Source organism: Corvus moneduloides, chromosome 21 (assembly GCF_009650955.1).
Source record: "Corvus moneduloides isolate bCorMon1 chromosome 21, bCorMon1.pri, whole genome shotgun sequence".
Classification (NCBI taxonomy): Eukaryota; Metazoa; Chordata; class Aves; order Passeriformes; family Corvidae; genus Corvus; species Corvus moneduloides.
Genome location: NC_045496.1, coordinates 422,352 through 449,208, shown reverse-complemented (window position 1 = coordinate 449,208; position 26,857 = coordinate 422,352). Strand labels below are relative to the sequence as shown.

General features: G+C 49.8%; 1 protein-coding gene across 8 annotated transcripts in view; it reads left to right on the top strand.

The window, feature by feature from the left end:
- MVB12B (multivesicular body subunit 12B) overlaps window positions 1-21,403 on the top strand; it is a 60,116-nt gene extending 38,713 nt beyond the window's left edge. For 7 of the 8 annotated variants that reach the window (XM_032131294.1, XM_032131295.1, XM_032131292.1 and 4 more), the window contains 3 exons: window positions 11,292-11,347; window positions 12,678-12,737; window positions 16,655-21,403. In XM_032131294.1, coding sequence (XP_031987185.1) covers window positions 11,292-11,347; window positions 12,678-12,737; window positions 16,655-16,846 — 308 coding nt within the window. In that variant the 3' untranslated portion in view covers window positions 16,847-21,403. The remainder of the gene's footprint in view (window positions 1-11,291; window positions 11,348-12,677; window positions 12,738-16,654) is intronic. The other variant, XM_032131296.1, reaches the window with a different exon arrangement.
- The last annotated feature ends 5,454 nt before the right edge of the window (window positions 21,404-26,857 follow it).

Here is a 26,857-nt window from a genome sequence, read left to right as displayed (position 1 = left end):
TTGGACAGAAGGCTTGGGCAGAATAAATGTAAATAGTCTTGTTGCTACGGATTCCGTCAAATAAAGCAGGAGTTTTTAAATGCCTGGTGTGGCTGGGTGGGATGGTACTGGGAGGAGCAGCCATCCAGGCAGCACGTTCCGGCTCCGAGCAGGAGATGTCACTGGTGTTTTCCCTGATTATCACCATCCGGATATCTCAATGGCATCATTTCATAATTGAAAACATTTGTAAAGGTTGTTGGGCTTCATTTATCTAATGAAAAGCTGTTTATACAAAATAAGCCACACATAAAACCCTCTTGCTAATAAGTTTATTGCAATTTGTTTTGGCAGTTATTTGAAGGAGGTGTCCTGTGGCCTTGCTGTCCTGGCTGTGCTGCACCAGGGCCCAGGGTGGGTGCCCATCCATGGGCATGCTGTGGGCAGGGGCTCCTGCCAGAGCAGGGGGACAGTGCCATGGGCACTGCTTTAGGTTTGTCCAGAAATACTGTCAGGCCATGGGTAATTTCGGTAGGTCCCATCCCTCGCCGGGCCACGGGCAGCACGCAGAGCAAGGGTCCTCCTTGGCCTCGGGCTGGGGGCTGCACTGCCACCATGCCTCAACCTCTGGAGGGCCCAAAGGGGCCAAGCCCAAGGCATCTTACTGATCCTTGAAAAGCAGAACAGCAAATGTTTAAAAAATGACCTTATGGTGAGTGGATAAGTGGGGGCACTGTAAATGGACTTTTATGAAGAGTGCATATTTTTAACTCAATAGAAAAAAAGACAAGTAATTAACTCAGCTATTAGAAAGCTCAGAATTTCTCGTATCTCCTTTTGAACTAGAAAATAGTTTTGTGTATACTTTTATATGTACATATAGATATGAATATATAATATATATGCAGACAACTAATGGCATAAATCAGAAATTATTAGAAAATATTTGTTCTAATGAAGTAATAATTTGGTGGTAATGTATTTCATCAGTGTAGCTTAAGGCTACATTAAGTGGACAGACTTTATATGGATTCTCTAATTTTAATCTTCAAAATGCTGTCTAATGTCTCATTAAGACTTTCATATAATGTATCTTAAGTACAGTCATTAAATATAGTTTAGGGAGATGTATGTTCAGATATTGCTTAAAGATGTTTTAATAGGCCCATTTACTCTGATGATATTAATGAGCTCTTAACACATATTAAGCTTCTAAAACTAGCGGTGTCCCCTTGCAGTGAGCAAATCAACATAGGAATTGTGGAGGAATTGGATGCTCCAACAAAGCCAGTTTTCCACGGAGTCTTCAGGGCCCGGCTCCATCCCTGTAGCTGTGTCAGCACAGGGCGGTGTCCCCACTCCTGGCGCGTGCCTCGGGCCTGCGGGGGCTTTGCGTGGGCGGCTGCTGTGTCATCGCATCCGCGCTTCAGGGCTGCGGGCTGGGAGCTGGCTGAGCCCGTCTCAGTGTCTGTGGCATGCTGCACACATTTGGTTGCATATCTATTAAAATAAACAAATCACATGGTTTAAGGGAAGAGCCAAATACAGGCCCGTGTTTAGATAAATTCTGCTTTTTGATCATCTAAAGTGAAGATGCAAGAGTCGTAATTAAGATAATAAAAACTGCTCATTCTCTGTTGTCACTTCGGTTCCAACTCAGAAAGTTATTGCAAAGAAAATTCTCTGGTTTCATCACTCAGCTCTTCTTAACAAATACTTCTGAGTTCAGAGACTTTTATAATTACTAAATTGGTTTGTTAGAGGGAGATAATGGCAAATTTCTTCTTTTCATAATTGGACATTTCTTCCCTGTAGGCTAATGCAGGCACAGCACTCACATACACAATGAGCTGTGCTTTTGAAAAACCATAACTGGCTAATAAGTGCCGTGGTGTCATCGGAGAGTAATGGTGTGCTGATTAGCATAATTAATGACAAATGGTGGTGCAGAGTGGGTGGATTGGTTTAGCAGATGATGAATGCGCTGCGCCAAGGCCGAGCCCTGCCGTGGTGGCTTGGCAGGCTGGCAGCGCTGCCACTTGCACCTGCTGCCACTCCCCACCGGCCCAGGGCTTGGTGGCACGGCCACGTGCGGGGTGGCTCCGGGTGCTCCTCGGCCTGGCCGGGTGGCACGGCGTGTCCCTGCGTGGGGCTGGTGGCCAATCCCCACCGTGCTGGGGCAGGGAGCTCTGCAGTGCCGGCACCAACGGAGGGGAGCCGGGGGCTTCTGTGGGCCACCAGTGGCCCTCATCCTCCGAGGGCTGGAGGGCCACGCCAGGCACTGGCCGTGCTACAAGATGGGCACATTAATCTGTGATTTGATTAATCAGGGCTAATTTGCATTCACAAATGAGACTGGTAAAAATGAAGTTACCTTTTCACCTTTAGAAGGGAGGAGGGATTATTTCTAGGTTGTCTCTTTTGTAAGTGATAAGCAACTCTTTTACCAATAAGGATGAAAATACTTAATTTGCATTAGCAAAAGAAGCTAATTATTATATAGTTAATTAGCATCTGGAAATGAGGATTGTCTTAATTACAAAGCACAGTTTCCTTAATAGCTACAAAACTGTAAGTTTGATGTGTGTGGAGATTGGTGACTATTATTATGTAATTACTGATCATATTAATGGTGCAGTGTATTTAGATATCATTTGCATATGCAAATGAAATTTACCTGATAGAAATATGTAGTTCCAGTAATGATTTTGAGCACTTAAAAATTAAATCCCATTAGAAGATCTGGATCCCGAGTGGCGCAGTGGATCTCCTCGTGCAGAAGAGCTTTTGGCTCGGCAGGGCTGTGGCTCTGTGTCTGGCTGTTGGGAGGGGGAGGGCACCTCCCCTGCCCTTTCACCCCCAGCCCGCGGTGTCGGGGCCTTTCCCCTGCAGCCGGGTGGTGCTGTGTGCCCGTGCCCTGTGCCATCCTCCCCAGCCCATAAGGGCTTAGCTGTGGGCCTGTGCCCGGGCTCTTCTGGCAGGGTGGGTGTTCCACGGCATGGTGGAAGCATGTTCTGTGCATCAATGAGCTCCAGGGCAGAAGATGGGTATCCCCACATCCTTCCCAGCTGTGCTCGTGATGTGTTTCTTTCCACTAACACGCAGGCTTGCTTAGAGAATGGAGAGCACGGTGTTATCAGGGCAGCTGATCCAGCTTCTTTCTCCTGCTTTTATTGGAAACACAAAGCTGCTGTGTGTTAAAAATAACTTGAGTCCCTTAAACCAAAACCATATAAAAAGAGGATGGTGCACTGTTGTCTCCCCTGGGAGTCCTGTGGGACAGATGTTGGTCACTCAATGCACTGCTGGAGGGTGTGGGGTGCTGCTGGGCAGGATCACAGCATCATTGCAAGTGTGAGCATCTGCCCCTGGCCAGTGACCTGGCTGCTGTCCAGAGAGTCTGGGAAGCCCAGGACTGTCGTGGTGGCAACAAATCCCATCTCACACCCACCATACGTGGCTCAGCAAAGGAAAAAGCTTCCGGGGCCAGACACTGTAACAATATGCAGCGTGTGGATTTAATACCCCCTGCTCCTACCCTGCAGCACTGCGAGCTTTGTGGATGTTTCTCTCATCAAGCAGCAGAAATTTACAGCTGCTGGCCAGGGAACACTGCAGCCATTGTGGGGCTGCCTGAGATGCTTTTTGCAACTGCTGCTCCAGCCTGTGCTGCCCGGCTGCCGTGGCAGACAGACATTACATGTTTAATGACTTCCAAGGAGTCTGTCATTACAGCCAGAGCTGAGGGGAATGGAAAAGTGTCTGGGTTTCTCTTCAGCATGCAGCCGTGAGCAGACGCTGGAGTGCCTGCCTTTGCCTTTGCCTTTGCCTTTGCCTTGCCTTTGCCTTCACCTCCCCATCACTGAGCTGGCCCTGTCCCGGCTCTGCCTCAGCTCCACGTGAGTGCCCTGGTTTGTATCTGCTCTGCTCTAATTAATTAAGGGTTGTGGCTTGGAAACACCACATGCTAAGGTGTGATCTTTGAAGTTTAGTGTAGTGCAGAGACTTCAAAGGGGACATTTTATTAAAAAATAATAAAATCAAGAGCTCCTAAACACTTGCAATTTGAAGAGCTTGTTTGAAGTCTCTCCATGTTCTCTGGTGCTGATGGAGTCACAGTGCTGAGGTGCTCCTTAGGCGTCACCATGCAGTACTTAACCTTCACTTTATTTAAAAAAGAAAATAATCAAATCCAGGGGTATTTTTTCAAGTGTTTTTGTGGCTTGATCTTAGCAGTAACTAATTGTGCCATGTCATGAGCTATGCAGGAAACAGAGAAAATCAAGGCTGACAATCAAATTAGCAAAAATGAAAATTTAGTCCAGGTCTGGTTTTTTAATCAAAGTCATTTCAAGACGAACAGGAAAGCTGTAAACCTTTCCCAGGGCAGAGATTCCTTCCCCAGCTCAGGAGGCCTCTGCTCTCCCACTCACTGCACCAGGCATTGGGTGGTTTGAGGCTGCTGCCATCCTGCTGCCTGGCCAGGCCCAGGCACAGGGCACAGGGCTGGGCATTCCCAGCTAGCTGTGCCCCTGCTGCCCCACGACAGCCCTGGTGCGAGCTCCTGCTGCCCGGGAGCCACGGGACGCGCAGTGCAGCTGCCCCCGGAGCCGCATGAGGTGCTCAGGGGCTCTCGCGAGCTTGGGCTTGTGCCTTGGGCTAGTGGAGCTGAGCCCTGCACCCCTGCCTGTGCCCCTGCCTGCGCCTCCGTACTTTTTTGTATGACACTAAGAAGTTGTGTGCATGTTGGGGATGGTGTTTGCAGCTGGGGAACACAGCTGGGGCAGCTGCAGGTTCCCCGTTGCAGCCAGCTTGGCAGGAGCTGTCAGGAAAGGCTGCTTTTGTTTTGGCCCTGAGGTTTTGCCATCAGTGATTTGGTGTGGTTCCATCTGGGCCTTGGTGCACACTAGCACAGAGCACACACATTTACTGTTCAGGTTGCTGTTTAAATCTCTGTGTATAGAAATACAGGAGGAGGAGGCTTAGCATCGTGGGGAGCTGGTTTGGTTTGAAAAGCTCACACCCTTCTCTGGATGCTTTGCAAACTATTTTAAAACATTTTCCCATACTTCTGAATGGTTTCCCCTGTGCTAAGGCGTGCCTGGTTTGTACAGCTGTCCTGTGCTACCTTCCATGCACGGGTGCAGAAGAAGCTCAGGAGTGCAGAGCTCACGCCGGGGCGTGTGGTGGGAAGCAGAGGGGCATGGGCAGGAGCCAGGGCTGTGTGCTTGGCAGGGGCTGCGAGAGGGCACCGAGGGTGGGTGGCCTGGCTCCAGCCTGCCCTGGCCAGCACCACGCTGTGCCACCAGCTCCCCGTGGCTGCTCAGCCCGCCCAGGTAACAGCATGTCCTGTCTGCTGGGAGTCACTGCAGCTGAGCCCCAGCCATACCCCAGGGCTCTGATGCTGATGGAGAGAGCAGTCACTTGTCCTCGCCAGGCTGGGCACAGACTGCACGTGGCGGTGCTTTCCCGCTTCAGTGAGGTGGTGCTCAGAGCCTCCCGCGAGCTGGGGGCACCCCCCGCTGCTGGGCTGAGCGCTGGCGGTGGAAACTCTTCTGTGGGGGCACCGCTGCTGGCCACAGCAGACAGGGGCTTGCGTGTCCCTCCAGCCTGACCGTGGCTTCCCTCCAAGAGCTGCTGTACCTGAGCTCTGTGCCAGCCCCTGGTTCTGAATCTGCTTTCAGATTCCTCCGGTGCCATTTAGCTGAAAATCAAGTTTTCTCTAAGCAGGGGAGCTCTACTGGTTTTATGGTGTTGATGTAGGCTGTTTTATGAGATACTCTTCTTGGTAAAAGATGAACACTCTGTTAGCATTCAGGTCTGAGGAAAATGGGAACAGTTCTGTAGCATTAGGGAAAGCCCTTTCTAAAACCTAAGATCATTTAAATGTTAAAGGTAGCAGTAGTGCACTCAGTGTTGGGGTTTTTTGTTGGTTTGGATTAACAGTTCTTCATTTTCAGTCATGCAGGAAAATGTTTTGCAAGGCATTTATTTATTTATTTAAATATTTTTAATACCAAAAATTGAAAATTCAAGTGTAAAAGGCTATGCAAAAACAGCAATAAAGAAATCCAAAGCTATAAAAGCTTATGGTGAGACTTTAATGCAGAAACAGCTGTTATTTCCTTGGGAGTTAAGGTATATAAACTCTTCCGTGGCTGTGTATCCGCACAATCTCGGTGTGAGGAATTAGCGCTCACTGCAGTGTGCAAACGGAGCCCGCCAGGCTCTGAGGCAGCGATTCATCTGTACCCAGGAGTTAAATACGACAATGTTAGCATTTTTCATTTCCCTGACGTTACCATTAATAAAGCAATGATCCAAAAGAAGCTTTGCTGAGTCTGTTCTTTATGCTTCCATCACTCACAACTAGATAATTTCACACAGGATCGTTTTTAAATTAAATGACGATAAAAGCGCTCTGCTGTCCTGTGCTCACTAGTTCATAGAAGTCTATCAAGTCATTAATGTGTCATGACAAACTGTGAGTTGGATACAAGAGTAATTAATTATTTGCATAAATAACAGGTTGAACTTCGTGCTTTCAACCACAATGACACGTGTCACACCATGGACATCCTGGAACCTCTGGCAGAGGTCACAGGAGGGTGAAGGCTGAGCTGGCACACGGGTGATCCCATTCTCACACACTTCTAGCTTTGTGTTCCCAAGTTCTTCACTGATGGTTGCTTCAAGAGAGCATCTGATCTTTGGAGCTTTAGCGAACAATTATACAGATTTTCATAATCACCATTAATCACCACATATTTTTCAAGATAATTACAGCAACTATTATTTAGATTTCTCTTTTATGTGCACATTGTAGAAAAGAACAAGTGCTTATTACACTGGGTAGTGTAGAGAGCTACCGTCTGAAGTTCTTTGTCATCCAGAAACTCATTATGTTAGCTGATGCTGCTTGTGAAAGTTCGTCAGCGTGTTTAAATTAGGGTAGCATTGGCAGGTCTGATTATTTAAATCTGGTAGCTTGGCTAAAAATATAGTTATTCAAGAAAGATGAATTACTAATTTGACAACTGAGATTTAGTTGGAGTCTGCAGCACAGAAGGCAGCATCTCTCGAGTGCTTAGAGGAGGGTGACAATACTTTTACAGATTAAAGAGAGGATTTCTAAGTGAGCTAGCAAGTTGGATTTATAGAGCATGCTTTGGTGTCCTCCCTGTTAGAGCCTGAGAGCAAGTCTTGGTAAGTTACAGTGAAGAAGGAGCCTCCAGGTAGAAGCTGGTTGTGTGTTCCAGTGGTCCTGCACTGAGGAAGGGGCGCGTCCACTGTGCCTCACCGAGGCATCCATGCACTTCCTGGCTGCTGTCAGGGATTCGTGGGAGCACTGTCCTTTGGGGCTGGGCTTTGGGAGGTTGGTTTTGGCTGCTGGCTCCTTTCAGCTCTTTTATCTAATTGCAGTGACTGAGTTAATTAGCTGTGACCCTCAGGAAGGAGCTGATTCTGGGAGGCAACAAACAGCCATTGGAAAGAGTTTTCCTGCTGAAATCCGATTTTACTTTGTTCCATTTTGAGGGAGAAGAGCACAGGCACCTCCCTGACCTATTGCAGGTGCTGTGGATATAGTGGCATGGACAGAACCTGCTGCCTCCTGTGCTCAGCCCCTGGGTGCAGGGCCCTGACAGGCAGCTGTCCTTCTGGCAGCGAGGCTTTGAGGGGCAAGAGCAGCTTTGCCTACATGTGCAAGGAGGCTTTAATCTGCAAGGTGCAAACATTTTATAGGTCTTTAGAAATATTTTGAAGTCCCAACCTTTAAAGAAGTTGAAGCCTGTGTGGGTCAGTGGGTGATAATATGAGTAATATTGTAAAATTGGGATTGTGATTTTTCTTTGAATTGCCATGGATACCTTTGGAAAGAACTGTGCTTCATCATTCACCAGAACCAGTTCCTTTATGCCCTGGTGTTACTGTCTGCTGGTCTCAAACGTGGCACAGGTTGAGAACATGGAGGAACCAGGTACAGCTTTTGGCCAGACTAAAACTGTAGGTTGCGGACGGGTTCGGTCGGGACGGAGACGGAGAGATCTCTATAGGCAGGTCTCGGGACACAGTCGGTTTATTGTAAAGGCATGGGTATTGGGGCACTGCTCAGAGCTGCCAGACTCAGCTCTGAGCAGGCCCAAGAGAGTAAGCAGGTGAGAGAGAGAGAGAGGGTGTAAGAGCAAGAGTGGAAGTAAGGAAGGAAAGGAATGAAGTGGAAGTGAAGAAGAGAAGAGAAGTGAGAATGTCTGAAGTCCTGGTTACAATACAATAAATCATCTTCTGTACTGAATATTCTAATTGTCACTAACCAATCTAATACAAGATACAAATCCTATAGCATTTACATACAGCCTATAAGAGTTCTTATATTACCATAGAGTGTTACATCTTAACTTCTAAAAACTACTCTTTGGACCCCTTCTGCTGAGCTAGTAGGGTCTGCTCTGACCCTTGGACCTGTTTGCAAGCAGAGGGTATTGTTCCATCAAGAGGGGATTACTTCAGTGGCCATACCATTGTTTTCTAGTTGTTCAGTAACTAAGACTTGGTATTTCAAAAGTGGCTTTCATTTCGATGTTGCCTGTAGTTTTCATATTCCCAAAATCTTTTGTCAGGCAATCATACCCACCAGGCCTTCCTGTTTCATCTTCCCCAACAAAAACAGGAACTGCAGCTCAGGGCCAGGGCCTGGTCTGTGAATGTGACGCTGCCCATGGAGGTGGTGACACAGGGCAGGATCTCAGCACAGCAGTCACTCTTCAGAGCCTGCCAGGAATGCTTTAAATGCAAGAGGGGAAAAAAGAAAAAGGAAAAACTGAGAAATCAGAGGCTGATGATGATGTTTATTTACAGAACAAAATCAAAACAAGGGACATGGAATTAAAATGCCCTCCTAGACTTCTGGTTTCATTCAATTTTATTATTAAATTAGCTGCTACTGTAAACAGCAGTCGTGTGCTGCCTCACAGTGTGCAGTGGGAGCAGTGGCCCCCACGCCCAGTCCCTGGTGCTGGACACCCCAGTGCTGGACAACTGGTCAGGCTCCTGCACAGCAATGGGAGCTCTTTCCTGCTGTTGCTGGAGTTGCCTGCGCCTGGAGATCATTACGAGTCTCCATGGGCTTCTGTGGGAGTAGGGTGCCTCACCCTTGAAGCCTCGTGAATGTGAAAAACCCATCTTGGGCAGCAGCAGCTGTGGGTGAGCAGGGCAGCCCAAGGGTGAGGTGGGGGGCACAGAAGGGTCTTTCCCCCAGACCACTTATTTTGTCTGGGGCATTTGCTCAGGCTGGGAGCAGAGGCAAGGGAGGAGCACTGCTCCCCATGCATCTTGTCTTGGGGGTCCCCACTGCCTGCCTGCAGCCCCTTGGGTGGCCAAAGGGCTTCTGGAGCCTGGCCAAGCCACGGGGTGAAGGGGTGAGGGCTGCTGCCCTCCTGGCACTGGGGCAGGCAGTGGCAGTGGCTGCCCAGGGCTTCGTTTCTGTAAAGTTCCCAGAGTTGGTGGTATTTAAACCCTCGTGACACCGGTGCCTGGCTGTGAAAGGAGACGCTGAATGAGCACCTTGTTTTCTGCTTTCTGCCTTTAATGCATTTTAGCAGCAGGCTGGTGACGGGCCTGACACGCCGGCTCCGCACACGCTCCTGCGCTTGGGGAGTGCAGCATTAATAACACACTTCCATGCATCATGCCATTTTTAAGCATGATCGTTATGATAAAGGGCATATACTTAATTACAGGCCTGCTTAATTACAGCTCTGTTGAAGCTCGTTTGTTTAGGAGAGTGCTAATTGCGCTGCAGAGCCTTTGGCTCACCCTGCTTTTATCTGCTGCTTCGCTCTGTAGTTCTGAGCTCAGGGTGGGCTGGAGCGCGTGGCCGAGGGACGGGGGGGCTCTGGGGGCTGCGGGGACACGCACACTTGGCATAGCTCAGCCTTTAGATTACTTTACAAAAGCTAGCGTGTGGCTGATCAAAGTGGGTTTCTGTCGGATAACAAATGCAGATGGTCTTTCAGGTTTAAAACTTCCTGGATTTGGTGATGCTGCTTTTCATCTGTTTCCTTTTGTTTCCCTTTGTGCTGCGGCTGCCACACAGCACCTTTGATAACAAAATCACTCCTGTGGAGGGGGGTTTTTAAACTGAAAATAGACAAAGCAAATGTAAAATGCTGAGTATTCTTAAATGACCCTTGTTTAATCACTAACATGGTAATTCAGTGGTGCTGGTAGAAATTAGAAACAGCAAACAGAGGAGCCCTGGGTTTGTGGGTGCAGATGCCTTCTGAAAGAAAACCCTAGTTGAGGATCACTGGAGGGCCTCTCAGGGCTTAAATTTACTCTAATTTGAAGTTTTCATTTCTTTCAGAATTGAAATTTAAAGACTTCAGATGTTAAAGGTGTAAGTGCAATGAAGGAGGTGTATCTGGGGTGCCTTAGAAATGTGCCCTTTTTTGTCTTGTGTGCAAATTGCTGAGTTACATGTTTTAAAAATACGTGTGTCCCTTGTACTACCACATCTTGTGGGAGGCTTCCTGTGACACGGTGATAACAAGACACAAACACTGAACATAATTGCACTAGGATGAATATACAAAATGGCATAAAGGCAGACAGTGCTATGAGTACCAGTAAGGTTATGCTACAGAGAAAGCTGGGCCCAGTGACATGAGGCTGTGCCGTGTGGGGTGTCATGTCCTCACGTCTGTCCTCATATTCCACTGGTTTGCATCCTCCAGATGTGGTTTGCAAGTGTTTGAGCTCCACTGCTCACTGTTGAGTTTGCACTGGCAACAGCCAGGCCAGGGAGGGTGCTTGGCCCCAGGTGTTTGTCATCATCCTGCCCAGGTGGTGGGAACTTACTGCCTGGTACGCAGGTGGTGGTGTTAACTGCTTTAGGGGCTACAAGTGCCCTGAACCAGCTGTTCCTTATTCTCTTGCTCAGACACCACCGAGTGTGCTGAACGGCTTTGGTGAGGAGGTGGTAAGTAGAAGTGCATCCTCCTTTCAGTTTCAAATACTATCCTGCTTTGTCAGCTGCACAAAATTGGAAAATGCAAAATTGAGGCCATGAAATTGTATCTGGATAGAGCAGGGAGAATTCGTTGAACTCCTGGTTTGGTAGGGACTGACTCAGCTATGTCTTACATGGAAAGGAACCACTGGCAGTTTAGAGGGAGGAAAAGGCTGGCAATAACGTTTAGGAGCAATCAGTCATGTGTCAATGCTGTGAATACTTGGTCTGTCACTGGGAATGTGTGAAGCTGCATGTCAGAAGCCGGCTGGAAACGTCACATGTGATGTCTTGTCCCTTTCAGCAATGGATGGAGTGCCTTTTATGATTTCGGAGAAGTTTGCCTGTGCTCCTGAAGGGGTGAGTTGCCTTTGTTGTTCTCCCACTGTCTGAAATTCATTGTTTCATGGAGAGCGATCACAAAACATCAAGACAAATTACCTGCTTCTGGGAGCGGTTCTGTTGTGGGGCCAAATACATACCCAGTGCTTGAGATGGGCTGAGGTTGCATGTCACAATAGCTGCCCATTGGGTGGGAAAGGCTTCTGCCAGATTGCTTCTAAAACTGAATTTTCCTGGGATTTCAAGGTTTATTACCATCAAAAATAGGAATGGCACTGGGACTCCCTGGTGCTGAAAGCATTTCTAATTTCTTAGCATAGATTGTAAAGAAAGCTGCAGATGTGGAGTTCTCCTGGATTTACCTGTTGTGGGATGGCATAGTGCCATCAGCTTTACTACTTCCTGTTGGCACTCCAGCAGTTCAGGGCAGTGGTAATGGCACAGTGCCCTCCAGTGCCATCAGCTGCCACGAGGGTCCTGCCTGGCTGTGGGTGAACCGGAGAGGGCACTGGGTGGTGCCTGCCCCACACGGGGCACTGCAGGGCCACGCCAGCGGGGCACGTCTGCTTCACCCAAACAGAAGCACTGGTACTGGTTCAGGATGACCTCTGGGTGTCACTGGGCCAGTGCTTGTTAAAGCTGATGATGCAGAGCTCAAAGATTCAGCATCCCACTACCAGTTCCCAAATCCGTCTGATCCTAAAGCAGCATCTTTTTAAAAATCAATTTACAGGAAGCTGTTAAGGCAAACACTGGGCCATCAGCTGTGTCAGATTTTTCAGTAGTGCTCCAGCTTTGTGCTTTCTTCTTCCTGCTGACAGGGGTTTTTCACATCCCTTGCTTTCTGAGAGGGTTGTTTATGGGCCGTTATTCCCAGAAAGCTGAAGTCCCTGCTGTGAGGACAAATGCAGAGAGATTAGGTCGTGCTAATCCTCCCTGCGGATCCTTTAGACACCATTGCCACCATATGGTCAGTTTGGTCAGGGCTTCCCGCAGCTGGTGCCGCTCACACCTCCGTGCTGTGGCCACAGAATTCCAGCCGGTGCTCAGACTGCGTCCTGCAGTGGGAAGGTGGTGGCAGGTCCACCTGAGCAGAGCGACACGGAGGTGAGTGTCAGCTGTGGCGCTAAGGGAGAACAGTGTTGAAGCTGGTAGCCCCAACCCACCGTCTGCTGCTTCACTCTCCTAGTGGAATGAGGAACAGGATCATGCCTGTGTTTACAGATGGTGCCTCTAAATCTCTGGTGATAGAGTGTTTGCTGACTCTAAACAGAACAAAACAACAAACAAACAAACACACAACCCCTCCCCAACCCTGAATTTGACATTTTTGTTTGTTTCTTGCCAGATGCAGCCGGTTGATCTCTTGGGTATTACAATCAAAACCCTTGCAGAAATCGAAAAGGAGGTAAGTAGCCAGCCAGGCACTGAGCAAGTCACGAGGGCTGTTTTCACTTCTTTTTAAGAACCCTTCCTTTATGGAAAATACTTTTCTTATCTTTCACAAGTCACAGAGTATGGATAAAGTCAAGCAGTAAACCCAGGGTCAGGGATGCCCTCTGTGATCCATGATGAGTGAAGACACTTCAGGTGGTGAATATAATGGCAAAGTGTGGGGCCTTCTGTTTAATTCCAGATGTCTGTCTTGGTTAACCTTTCTTTCTCATGTATTAACAATACACAGTGCAGGCAGGACACTCTTAGGTGCCTCTTGCATGTCAGGAAGGCAAATGGACTTGACTCAGCAATGTCAGGTAAACACCTTCATCAGTTCTGATGAAAGATGCTGGGAAGTTGTTGCTGGGAGAACTGGGCTGCACTTCCGTGGATGTGAATGTTTGAGGAGCTCAGGCAGGAGGCAGCCACCAAACCGAGGGTGATTTTGAGGGACGGTTCTGGCACATGCATGGTGTACTAGGCATAGTGCCAAGGAGCTGCCTGCTCTGCAAAGGTTGCTTCACATCTAAAGGCTAAGACCAGGAAGAAACTTGTCTCAGCAGCACATGCTTCTTCAGGCACCATTAGTCACAAAGACCTCCTCCTATGCCATCTAGCTGGGTTCAAGGGAGAGAGTAGGAAGATGACATCACAAAGCTGCCAGATTCCTCAAGGCTTTTCCACTTTTTATTCCACTTGAGTCCAGTTGCCTAAATCTACCCTCTTCTGCCTGAAAATTTTGTCTGAGTACAAGAAGATGGTCAGGCCCAGTTGCCAGGGCTTTCACAGACACCTCATGGGACTGCAGTGGCCGCAGTAGTGGATCTGAGGGTGCTGCCTGACAGGGGCAGTGGCTGACAGATGGACCCATTGCCTCAGGCACTGCAGTCTGCCACATGGCCCTCACAGGCCTGTGGAATGTGGGGACACCCGCACTGGAATCATTTGCGTGGGCCAGGAAGGAGAGGCCGATACCCGCTGGCTCTCCCACAGCTCCTGCTCTGGAGCAGGCTGTGTGCGTTCCAGCGTAATGAAAAGTATGATTATGCAGCCCATATTCCTTGATGAAGCATCTTGTCTGCACATAGAGAGCTACACATATAAATATTGTGAATTTCGGCATGGCTTTATTTCCCTTGCAAGCAATAGCACCATTACAGCAAATCTTCTGGATATCCAAAGCAGCCAGAACATTCTCCCTGGAGCAAGATGCCTTGCAAAAAATACTCCAAGGAATTCCAAGAATTACTGTTCTCTGTCACCACATTTGGAGATGTATGCACCCATCCTCCAAGCTGCAGGCAGCTGAATTTCAGGACTCTACCCTGTCAGGAAAATGATGGAAATAGGTGCAAATCCTGGACTGCACCTGAACTGCTGGTGTTGCCCCAGGATGGCACAGCTGTGCCCGGGGGAGTACACAGAGAGCTGGGCTATGAGGAGGTGGTGAAGTGCAGGTGTAAGTGGCACATGCTGTCACTTCATGGCTAATTTGGTGGATGTAGGACAGAGAGGAGAGGAGAGAAGCAGAGCCCTGGCAGTGCTGCTGCCAGGTCTCCCAGCAGGGCTCTGGGGGTTTGTCCTTGCTACTCCCGCCTGTCCTGGGTAGGGTGGAGTCACTGAGTGGGCACCTGGGCAGGTGCAGGTGATAGCACAGGTGCTGGCATGGTCACTGTTCACAGCTCTGTGGCGGATGCTGCAGCGCCTTTGGCTGCGGCAGCGAGGGCAGTGGTCTGGCTGCTGGCAGGGTGCACCCTGTCTTCGTTTGAGCTTGGCGTGGTGTAAAAAGTCTAGAGAGAGCCTAATTAGTAAAGGGAGCATCCAATATTCATCATTCCTTTTAAACTGATAAGGAATGCAGTTCATTTAACCACTAAATTGCTACAAGTTTTCATGGGCTGCTCTTTGCAAATATATTTAATGAAGAAGTTGTAAATCTAGAAGAGCTTAAAATTTTAATTTTACACAGAAATATTTTTCCTTGTTTGCATGTTTGTAGTCAATTCTCCTGAGTGCAGTCACATGAAATGTTCTTTAAATGAACATATTTGCTAACTGGCATGATTTCAGATTTTAAAACATTGGTTCCAGCAATTAGGAGTTTCCTCAGTTCCCCAATGACTGGAGAGATTCGTCTTGATTATAATTGCTCTTAGCCACGCATATCTAATTTGTGTCTTTTTAAGTGTTAATTAGTAAACAGTTTGAGCTGACATCTTTATGCGTTTGGGTGTTGAAAAATGAAGCCTATTGCGTGCCACCGGCTGCGGCATCACGACAGGGAGGTGTGGCCGCGGGGGAGTAAAGGCCCGGTACAGCCCCCGGTGTACAGCCCCCGGTGTACAGCCCCCGGTGTACAGCCCCGGTACAGCCCCCGGTGTACAGCCCCCGGTGTACAGCCCCAGTGTACAGCCCCCGGTACAGCCCCGGTGTACAGGCTCTGGTGCAGCCCCCGGTGTACAGCCCCCGGTGTACAGCCCCCGGTGTACAGCCCCCGGTACAGCCCCCGGTGTACAGCCCCGGTGTACAGGCTCTGGTACAGCCCCCGGTGTACAGGCTCTGGTACAGCCCCCGGTGCAGCCCCGGTACAGCCCCGGTGCAGCCCCAGCGGCCCGGGGTGCCCCATTCCCGCCCGGCCCGGCCCGGCCCGGCTCTGCCCGCCGCGAACCCGCGGCGCCCCCTGCCGGCCCCGCGCCGCCTCGCCAGGGCCGGGGCCGGGCTCACCGGGGATGGGGCTCACCGGGGATGGGGCTCACCGGGGCGGGGATGGGGCTCACCGGGGCCGGGATGGGGCTCACCGGGGCCGGGATGGGGCTCACCGGGGCCGGGATGGGGCTCACCGCGGCGGGGATGGGGCTCACCGGGGATGGGCTCACCGGGGCGGGGATGGGGCTCACCGGGAATGGGGCTCACCGGGAATGGGGCTCACCGGGGCGGGGATGGGGCTCACCGGGGATGGGGCTCACCGGGGATGGGGCTCACCGGGGATGGGCTCACCGGGGATGGGCTCACCGGGGCCAGCCCCCTTTGCTTGGCAGGAGCAGGGCTCCCGCAGCTCGGCGTCGCGCCGGTGTCCTCCCGAGCCGGCACCAAAAGGAGGTCGGCGTTGGACGGAAGTGGCACAGCCCTGGTAAAACTGGCACAGCCCTGGCACAGCCCTGGGCCAGGCACCAGCATGGTGGGTGGTTGCCGGGACCGCCTCGCTGGCAGCCTGTCCTGTGCCCCAGTCCGGCTGGCGAGGAGCGCGCAGGGGGATGTGTTTGTGACATTCCAAGAGCCACAAATGGGACACTGGGAGATGCATGGGAGGAGAGTCCGTGTACGGGGCCATTGCAGTGGATGTGCCAGGGTCGTGGGCAGCTCCTACCCCGGTAGCCCTAACATATGGCACGGCTTTGGCCGCTCACTTGCCACGGGAAAGCCACCGCTACGGCGCTCTCCTGGGGTGCCCTGGCAGGGACCAGGGTGGCCGCGGACCGGCGGGGTGCGGCTCCCAGAGTGCCACGAGATGGCACTGCTACAGTGCACGCCAGGCTGCGAGGCATGTCCCTCAGCTGCAGGGGTGTCCCTTGCCTGCAGTGACATCGCGGGGGCACAGGATGTGTATATAGGGATTTTCACCCTCTTGCCAGCCAAAAATGTTAATTCTGATGGTAGCGGCTTGTGTAGACCTGGCAGGGGGAGTGTTTCTGAGTATCTGCTTTATGGGCAGGATGAGTGTGGTCATGTTTGTGTTGATGCTGGGTTTTGGGGGAGGGGGTGAACCCTACCTGGGGAGGCCACTGATGTGGTGCCAGCAGGTTCACCTGGCATTGCCCTACCTGGGCCAGCTGCTGCCACACCTGGTTTTTCTCTCATTTTTCTGCTTCTTACATTGTCCCACTCCAGGCACGGGCAGTGTGGCTCTATGGGTCTGTGCTCCACGGTTCCCTCTCTCTGCTTTGCCCCACAGTACGACTACAGCTTCCGGACGGAGCAGAGCGCGGCGGCCCGCCTGCCGCCCAGCCCCACCCGGTGCCCGCCGGTGCCGCCGTCCTGAGGGGCCGCGGTGCTGGAGCGTGTGTGCGTGCATACTACTGAGCAGGACACAGCGATGGAACCAGCCTGGCCCCCACGTGTCCGGCCACCGCCACCACCCTGCGCTGCACCAGCCCCTGCACACACCGCTCCACACATTGGGACCGCGCGACCCTTCGGCAGCTGCCCCCTACCCCCGCCCCCCTGCTGCTGCAGACCCCTCTCCACGTGAGTACAGGACTGGGAGCCTGACGCAGCCCCTTGCTCATCCCCACTTTGTAACCCTGCTGCAGGACAGTCAACAGAATCCAGAGCTGTAGCAGACCTCTGCAAACACAGCTGGGAGCTTGTGGAGCATTGAGAAATCTTAGCCCTAAAAGGAACAAATAAAAGGCATGGCTGGGTACTGCCACACGAGCTGCCATGGAGCTGCCTGGCTCTCAACACCTTGCAGCAGGAGGCTCCTGTGGCGCTCAGTCCAGTGCAGAACTGAGCTGCAGTGAATGCCAATCCCTCTGCCAAGGTCTGGGCACAGAAGTTCTGCTGTGGCTGGGATCAGTCACAGATCCACTGTGGTCACTGGATTTGCTGTAGGCTGAGGGAGCCAGGGCCCCTGGCTCTCCCTGGGCACTGGCAGGGCAGAGCAGGTAGAGTGCTCAAGGTGCACTGCAGGTCCCGAGATGAAGCACCTCTGCTTTGCACAGGTTGTCCATCTGTCTGTATGGATCCGTGGCAGCAAGCATCCCCTGTTTCTTTCTGGATGGATGCTGGCAGTGGCATCCTGGCAGGCCCTGGCAGTGCCCCACTGACCCCAGCCAAGCTGCCTGTGGAGGCGGGGCCCTGCTGACAACTGGGATGCCATCACCTGCCCGTCGTTGAGACAGTTCTCTTAACATGTTCTCCTCTAGCTGCTGAAACAAAAGAGATGTGCCTGTTTCCTGGGCATTCATGGGGAAGCACTGAACACTGACATGGCACAGGATGAGAGTGGGATGCATTAAACCCTGACCTCTGCCTTCCTGTGATTGCTGACTGGGCTTGCTCCCAAGCCAAACGCATGTCTTGAAGAAGTCCGTTGCTGTAATAAGTTATTTACAAGTGCCCATCTGACTGTGCTGCTCTTTCAAGTCTCTGCTGTAGAACAAAGATACATCATGGCAGCAAAATGGCAATTTTTGAGTAAGTTAAAACGTACAATTTTTTGTATTGTAAAATACTGATTCCCTGACCCCACTGAAATGCAATTGCCATGGTAACAGTTGCAGTGTTGTTGCTCTCAGCCTGGGTCATACATGTGCCCCGACCCACTTTGCACTCACTTGGATTGATCTGGCATTTGCTAGTGGCACAGAATGGTGACTAACAGCAGCTTTTGTACTGTCAGCTAATATTTTTTATTTGTACATAAGTAAAATAAGTCTTGTCCAAAGATTCATTTCTGGTTTTAAGGCACTGCACTGTACTGCTGGGATAAAGAGCACAAAATACCGTGACCTTTGGGACAAACTGAGTCCAGATCTTTGCTTCAGCTTCTTCCAATCAGGTAAATAATTTTCTGGAGCTGCCTCTGTAGAGCGGCCATGTGGTTGGAGAGCAGAGCCCAATTTGGTTGCATGTGTGTTGTTTTTGGGCAAAAGAGTTAAAGCTGTGCACCGGCTCTGGAGCCCTCGAGCGACCCCCTGGAAGTGCTCATTTACTTGGAGCTTGCACCACCATTTTTAGTTATTTATCCTGCAGTAAAGAAAAGCCAGATCTCACTGCCAGGCTTCACAAAGGCCAGATTGATGATGCCGACATCGACAAATGAACATACCATGGCAGCTTGGTCATTTGGCTCAGGTTCACTTCAAGTTCAAATCCACTCTATGCTGTAGTGCTGTGCCCATCTCATCCATCTTTTGTCTTTCTATTTTTCTGCTTGTAATTTGTTTTGTAGTTTTCTGTGACATCCATTTATAGCTTCTCCCGAGGCTCAGTGGTCACGGCAGGTAGGCAGGAGCCATCTGCAGCAGTGCGTTCCTCATAGCTTTGGGATGAGAGCTGACCTTCCCTGTTCATGGTGGAGGAACGAGGGCTGCGGACTAGCACAGGGCACAGCACAGCCAGCAGTCTGCAGAGCTCCAGGGGCAGTGCCTGCCACTGGGAGATGGAGAGACAGCTGTCAGGAGCCCCTCCTCGAGCCACCTCTGCCTGTGTGAGGGCAGGGTTGCCTGCGCAGCGGCCGGGGGGCTCAGCAAGGAGCAGGTTCTGAGAGCCACCGAGTGCCACGCTCAGTGCCACACTCCCTGGCACTGGGAGTGCCTGTGTCTGAGAAAATGGGTGCAGAGCTTTGAGTCCCTTGTGTAAGAGAAAATCAATGCTTTAATATTTACACCAACGGCTAGGTTTGCTCAGCCTTCTTGGACATAACAAGCTCTGCTCTGCAACGACCTACAGGAAACACTGGATACTTGAAACACTGGCAGGACACGCAGCTGGGACAGGCATCTGCATCTTCAGGATGTATTTGTATACCTACTTCTCCCTCTTTAACACTGAGCCAGCAAAGCTGCTTCGGGACTCACCTGCAGAGAACCTTGAGAGGAGTTTGCTCTCCATAGTGTGGTCCTGCACCACGGCACTGCAGGGACAGCCTGTTCCAAATGCACACAGGACAGATGCAGTTCCTGTGGGGCAAACACAATCAAGGTGTTTTGAACAAAAAGCTGCAGCTGCTGAGAGCCAGCTGAGCTCTAAGCCCTGCTAACCACAGGCTGGAAAACTAGGCAATTCCAAAAGGGAGAGGGCTCAGATCCAGTGCTTGGAAGCACAGCAAGACACAGTGCAGGGTGGTTGACTGTGTCAGCTTCTCAGTCCACTGATCAGAGGAAGCTTTTTTTTATTGCACTGCTGAATTCCCGAGATCTGGAGTGTCAGGTCAGCATTTCCATGGGAAGGTTTTACTGGCTGTTCCATAACTTCTGTACTCACGGCAGCTTCATTGCAAGGCTGGTCCTTGCATCCTTATGGTGAGTCCTCCGTGCTGGCGTGTGCCATGGCCAGTATCAGCATCTCTCTGCATCTTCCTCCCTGGCCGAGAGGCGACTGTGGAAGAATTGGCCCAGGCAATAAATGTTCAGAGAGTCTGATGCGGATGTTGTCTGGCTGTGGAGAAGCCTTCTGGAGCATAAGGGGAGGGGAGGAGTCAGTGGAAAGCAACAGAAGTGGATTTGCAGAGCTTTACCAGATGTTCTTGGCTACCTTGCCTGATTTGTAGAACAAAACTGGTCTCTGGGTAGTTTAAACTTGTGGCTGATGGAGAAGTTAGTTTGCCAAATTAATATACATCTGCAACAGAGACAGAAAAGCAGCAGTGAGGGGTTTGCTTACTGTAAAATACACCTTCTGATGTGAATTCATAGTGACACGCTGCCTCCTGGATTCCTCACGGCAAGAAGCTGGTCGTGTGCCGAGGTGACTCGTGGCCACCCAGGCCAGGCTGTGCTGTCTGCTGTGTTAATTATGGAAAGGCAAGAAGTTAGTTCAGAAAGTGATGTAGAGTGTGAACTTTGTGATAAAATTCAAGTGTGAATAGTTGTAGCAGGTGTCTTCCCTTATGGGAGCACCTCGTATCTGTAGTTCCATACGAGTAAACTGTGTCAGACTTTTCCTGTGACTGTCCCTGCGTGTCCCCATAGTGTTTGTTGGAGGTTTCCCGGGAGCCTCGTGTGCAGTGAGAGGTTGTTGGTAGTCTGTAGCATTGGGCTTGTTTGGTTTCACACCCAGCACTGCCCCCTCAGTGTCCTGAGCTCTCCAGACTGAACCCACATGCCACCAAGCCTGGAAAATTCCTGTCGTGGGCACTGCATGTGCCAGGTAGGTGCTAGTGGCAGAGGATGCCTCCACAGGCCTTGGCGCCTCCTCTTCTGTGGGGCCTGAAATCTCCTGGGAGGAGGGAAAGCGGGATAGAGCTGGCTGGTTCCGTGTTGGCCTTCACCTCCCCGCTGCTCCCCAGGTGACTTCGGGTCTGTCGCCCCAGATGTGCCCGTGGCCGCTCTCCCATGGCAGCCCCAGGAGCCCTGAGAGCTGTTCCTGCTCCTCCCAAAGGGCAGGCACACCTCACTGCATCCAAACGATTACCTCAGCCTTGGAGCCTTGACGAACAGCCGGGAATCCCTCCCAGCAGCAGCAAACCCCCTGCAGCAGGGCAGCCGAGCGGGCTGGTGTCAGCCATCCTGAGCCTTATCGCCCGGGCTGTGGTACAGAAAGGAGGAGGGAGAGGCTGCTCCTCTGCTCACAAACAAGCTCAGTGAGGTGCTGCTCGGTTCATTCACCACAGGGAAACCAAACACTTTGGATATTCTGGTCATTTGTTGTGAAATTGTTTCCTAACAGCAACAGATTTAAATGGTATCATACAAATGGCAGAGAGAAACCTTTTATGCAGTTGCAAAGTGGTTTTCTAAGATGGTTGGGTTACTGAAAGTGATTTTACTGTGCATTAATCTTATGAATGTTACTATGTTTTATATTTATTTTAGATGACCCTCCTGTATTTTACAAAGGGAAGTTTCATTGTGTGATAACTCAGTCTGTATTCTTAATATAATTTGTTAAATGAAACTTGTTTTAATCAGATAATTCTGTGTGGTTTTGTGTTTTAATTTTCTGACTGAAACAACTACCTGGATTGAAAGGGTGAACTACAGAGGTGGCAACACGATCCCGTGTAGGGAACACGCTTGTGTTTGTGGGGTTTCTTTGTTGAAAATTGGATATAAAAAGCCTTGGAAAGTGTGTCCAAAATGTCTTGCTCTACAGGTATGCTGCAAAGTCAAAACAAGCTCAAATTACGTGTTTTATGGGGAAGGGTTGGGCGAAGCCTGGCAAAAGCAGTTCTCAGTGCAGGGATGGTGCTCGGAGCAGTGAGGGCAGCACACGCCACCTCAGCCCATGGCACAGAGCTTGGGCTGCAGTGGCCCCAAGGGCAGCAGGACAGGCAGGTACCTGTGTGGCCAGGGGCAGCAAGCCCTGAGGGGAATGGGCTGCTCAGCCAGGGAGAGGCCAGTACTGCACTACACTGAAAATTGTTATTCTTTGTGCTAAATTATTTTTCTTCTGAACTTGACACAAGCTAGTGGTGCACAGTCTGACCTCTGGCATCTTCTCACCCCAGACAGTATTTCTGTCTCGCTTATTTTGAGTGCTCTTTGAATTAAGGGAGATTAATACCCAAGTTCCCGACATTCTCTTCAGGCATATGTTTTTATAACCTTTTGAAAGCAATACCACTTGTTCCACAAAAAACTAAGAAGCAGCATCTTGGGGCTGCCGTGGGAGCTGTCACCGGCACCTGACTGAATGTCCCAGCTGGGGAGGAGGTGGTGTGGGGAGGACATAAACCAGAGTGGGCCCATCCCATGCCAGCCCATGGCTTCCCAGGCAGCAGGCAGGCATGGAGCCACACAGAGTCGTGGCTGCGCTGAAAGCGCCTGCGAGCATCTCTGTCACCTGCACCTGATCAGCTGCTGCCACTGGCTGTGGGCTCAGTCCTGTGGCACAGGACACCCAGTGCCTGGGAATGCAGCTGAGCCAGCCAGGAGGACCCTCATCCCCCCAGCACTGGGCTGGGACTGGAGCTGGCTTACATCCATCATTCATGGAATTTGGATTCTAAGGAAAATTTCTAATTTCTTCTGCTCTGCTTAGTGCTTTTAGACGTGGGAGCAGCCACTTCTCTCTGGAGAGGTATCTTGTAGCCATTCCTGCCCCAAGGAAATCCTCCCAGTGCCTGAGGGGAGTAGCAGGCTCAGGGGCTGGAGGCGGCTGGCACGGTCCCTGTGTCATCAGAGGGTTCTTTGGAGCTTTGTGTGCCGGTGGCTTTGGTGGTGTTTTGTTTTCTTTTCTCCTCTCCCTCCTACAGCTTTAAAAATTAACTTGCCTGGGGAGTTTCTCAAAATCCTTTCCTTTCTCTGGAATGATGGATAAGCCGTGTAACTGATTGTCATGGCCCTAGAGAGAATAAACATCTTCTGCAGTTTAAAATAAAACCTCCTCACTCCTTGGTTAATAAGTGTTGAAAGAAGCACAAACAGAGCTAACACGGGATTTCCATGACTAACAAGATGACCACATCAGTGAATGTTGTTTGGGGTTAAAAATGACTCAGCTTTTGCTTCCCCTGGGTAAGATGTTTTATCCCAGTGCAGGAAAAGCTGCCAACAGCACTTTGAAGCTCTGGCAAACTCGATGGAGCCAGGATTGTGAACTGGGAAGTGTTTGAATGCTGGGTTAAAAAAACCCTCATAAACTCCGCTCCATGTGTGTGGATTTCTGGAAGATAAAGGAGCCCACAGCTTCATCCAGCTTGTGCTGACTCTTTTCTTTTCAAAAGCCTTTTCAGATGTTTTCACTTTTCTGCTTGCTTTGTTGAAAGATGTAAAAATTTAAGACAACCACAAAGTAAACATTTCAAAACTTTCTATTCTGAAAATTAGTGACATTTTCAAAATCCCTCAAATTCCATTTCAGCACTATCAGAAATGAAGATGTTTGGGGGTTTTTTGATTGGCAAATTTTCCAGGCAGGTTTTTGTTTATTGATAACTTTTATTTTTCAAAGAAAACATTTATTATTCAGTAGAAACACTAGATAAGTAGATGTCTTGTCAAAATCAAGCAGGTTTTCTTTATTAGAGTGAAATAGTAATGAACTCATCTGCTTCCAATATTTATAAAGAGTAGAGAAGGCCATTAATTCTGCTGCTTGTGAATAAAACCATCTGTGATTTCTTTCCATTTGATGTGTTTTGGTTTTAATATACATTTTTCACAAATAAGTGTAGGGATTTTTTGTGAAAATGTCACATTCAGAATCTCATAAAGAAGGAACGCAAGGAGGGGGAAACGAAATGTTTTGTTAGCTCAGTAATTTCTCACCTTGCACAGAGAGTAAAATTCCTGCCAACTTTAACACATTAGGCGACAGAATTACATGTTCGGCTCTAATGCAATCCATGACATGGAACAAGGCAAACAGAGGATGTTTGGAAGTTTGTTTTCCTTTGGGAGTCACACAGCACATTTAACTTAATCTGTCCTGACACTTGAATTATAACATGAGCTTCTTTAGGGAAGCAGAACGGTAGATGCCTCTTTTTAAAGCAAAGCAGAAGTTAATAAAATGGGCAACACGTCAAGGAGAAAAAACCCCAATGAACCATCATGCGATTCTCAGAGCAAACGGGCTCTAGTTTGGGGCTTTTCCACCAGAAATGCTGGAAATCTTGTGACATCCTTCTACTGAGGGTGAAATTTGACCTCTAGAATTTTACTCGATTAAAGCAAAAGGTACAGGAATGCCCCAAGTGAGACCACTTTATAGTTGGACTTGTGAGTGTTGGATCTTAAATTAAACTGAGTATTCATCCAGCTGGTCTGCCAGGATTTATTTCACAGTCTTCCCACCAGCTCATGCGCTGGAGACCGAACTGTGCCACACCTCCTGAGCTGTTCCTGTAGAGGTGAAGAAGTGCTCCTCTGCTCCCAGCCAGTACAGCCCAAGCATCCCCAGGGCATCTCTCTGAGGGCTGTAATGGGAGCAGGGCTGTAAATGCAGTCTGCTCCACTGAGTGTTGCTTGAAAAGATTGGCTCCAGTTGCAGATTTTAAGGCCCAAATTTAATGTCCATTGTCCAACAGGATCAAAGCAGATCCTTGGAGGTTCCTCCAAGTGAAGAAACCTGAAATCAAACAGCAGATGTCCTCACCTGAAGCCCAGAACTCCAGGTGCTGCAGAGCAGGGCAGGTACTCTCCTGGGGAAGGAAAGCCAACACCAGTTATCACTGAAAAAAGGGAGTCAACTGGGTGTTTCTCAACTACCTGTTGGCAGAGATAGGAGAGGGCTGTGCTCAGGGGACTTGTCACATCTGCTGTGTAGATGTGTAGACAGCAAGTACGTCTGCTCGCTGGGTTGCTTATATTTTATAGTTTTTATAATGTATAATTCATAATTTAATCTGGTGTGGAACAACAAAGATACTAATTGTCCCAAACATTTTTTTCACCAAATTGGACAGCACTGTCAACTGGACAAAGAAACAAAATCTGATTTTCAACTTTAAAAAGCTTGACCAAATAGTTTTCAAGCACAGGGCTTGGGCCAGGTTTGGGTGGGTTTGCACAAATTCCACGCTGCTGGTCTGGGGGCTCCGGCCACGAGGGGTGCTGGGGAGGACCCATGGCCCTCTGCAGGTCCCCTCCCCTAAGACAGAAGCATCAAAATGGGGGTTAAAATGGCAATAAGGAAAATTCACACTGGATATTAAGAAAACTTCCTAAAGGGGAAGCGGGTGAGGCCTGGGAGGTTGGTGCGTCTCCATCATTCTTTGCCAAAGATGTGTTGGAGCAGGGGAGGTGAGGCTGAACCTCAGCAGTGTCAAAGAGTGGGTCCTTCTTCCCATGGCTCTGCCCTTCCTCAGGGAGCACAACAGTGGCTGTTCCCACGGTCTTGGCAAAGGGTTGGGATTTGGGTTGTTTGGGTTTTCTGGGGGAGGCGACTCCAAAGTCACTGAAATGTCAAGAACACAGAGAGCCCAGGAAGCCAACGTGCTGCAAGATCATTTCAGGTTAATTCCCTAGCAGGGCAATGCTCCCACCAGGAGTGTTGGAACACAGTCCTTGTTCAAGAACAAGGCAAGAAGCCCATGGTGGTTATTCCCTGTTGGGTGTCCCACAGGAGCATGACAGGGATGCATCAGGCCAAAAGCAGAGGGCGTGGGGTGAGCAAAGTGAGGAGAGAGGGAGGGTAGGAGTGACCAGGATAGCTCTGTGCCAGAGATGGTGGTGGTGACTATTCTGTAGTGACAAACGAGTTCCCCACTGGTCAGGGAAAAGCTGTGATGTCCATGGGCTGGGCCAAGGGCTGGCAAAATCCAAGGAGTACAAACTTGGGGATATGTGAGGATCAGTTTCATGAGCTCTGGAGGCCACAGAGGTGGCTTCCTGTAACTGACTGTTCTCTGAGTTACACAAAGACTTTCTGCTTTTCCCACTGACACGTAACCCTGTTCCCACAGTCCCCAGCAATGACCTGTCATGGGTGGCAGAAGCCAGTCAATGGACTCAAAGCCCTTAATGCAAGCTTTTTCCCTGTTCTAACTCTAAATTCCTTTTTCTGTCCAAATTCCTACTCATATGAACCTTTTAGGAACTTAATTATCCTTGAGACTTCTACCTCTCTATGAAATCTGGTTTAAATCAGTAAAGAAAAGAGTTCAAAGTTATTGGGCAGGACAGGCAGACAGACAAGCACACAGGGATCACAGGAACCTTGTTTTCATAGGAAACTAGATTAAAAAAATCCCCCAGCAGTTACCAGCTCCTTTGGTGGCACGCCTGGCTCGGTCCCGCGCGGGGCGATGGCCGGGGGTGCTGGGGCACAGGCAGCCTGGGTTTGTGCTCTCTGCAAAGGGCAGGGGGCTGCTAACAGATCCTGCCTCCTTCAGCCAGGGCTGGCTGGGCAGTGGCGGTGGCAGCAGCGATTCCGCAGCCTGTCTGCTTTTCCCAGCTGGATGCAGATTCATGACATCCCCGCTCGCTTTGGCATGCAAACCTGTACCTAATTTCTTCTGAAACGGGCCCTGAGGAAGTCAGCAGATGTTATTATTAAAGCATTGAGCATCAGCAGCTCCCGAGATATTGTCAGTCTGTTAATGAGCTGATCAAACTGGGGAAGGCAAGGGCTTTCCCAACTTCTTAATAAGGAAAATAAGACCTCCAAGGTTAAAAGACTTCATTTAAACTGCACCAAGTTTATAGGTTGCAAAATGTTCTTTAATCAGTTTATTCTTAGAAGGCCCTAACTGCCTGTGAACAGGAGTGGACATTATCTTAAATAATCCCACAAGAACACAGCAGCTCTGTCTTGGTGGGGTTTGCTGGCATTTTGCTCCCTTAGTCTCCTTAACTAGCCATTTCCATGCACCTTCTGCAATTCTTTTGTGAACATTTTGTGCATCATTACCTGCAGTTCTGCCCCAAAACTCCTGATGATTTCTAAATTATTAGGTTTTGCTGTTTGAAAGTTAAACTGATT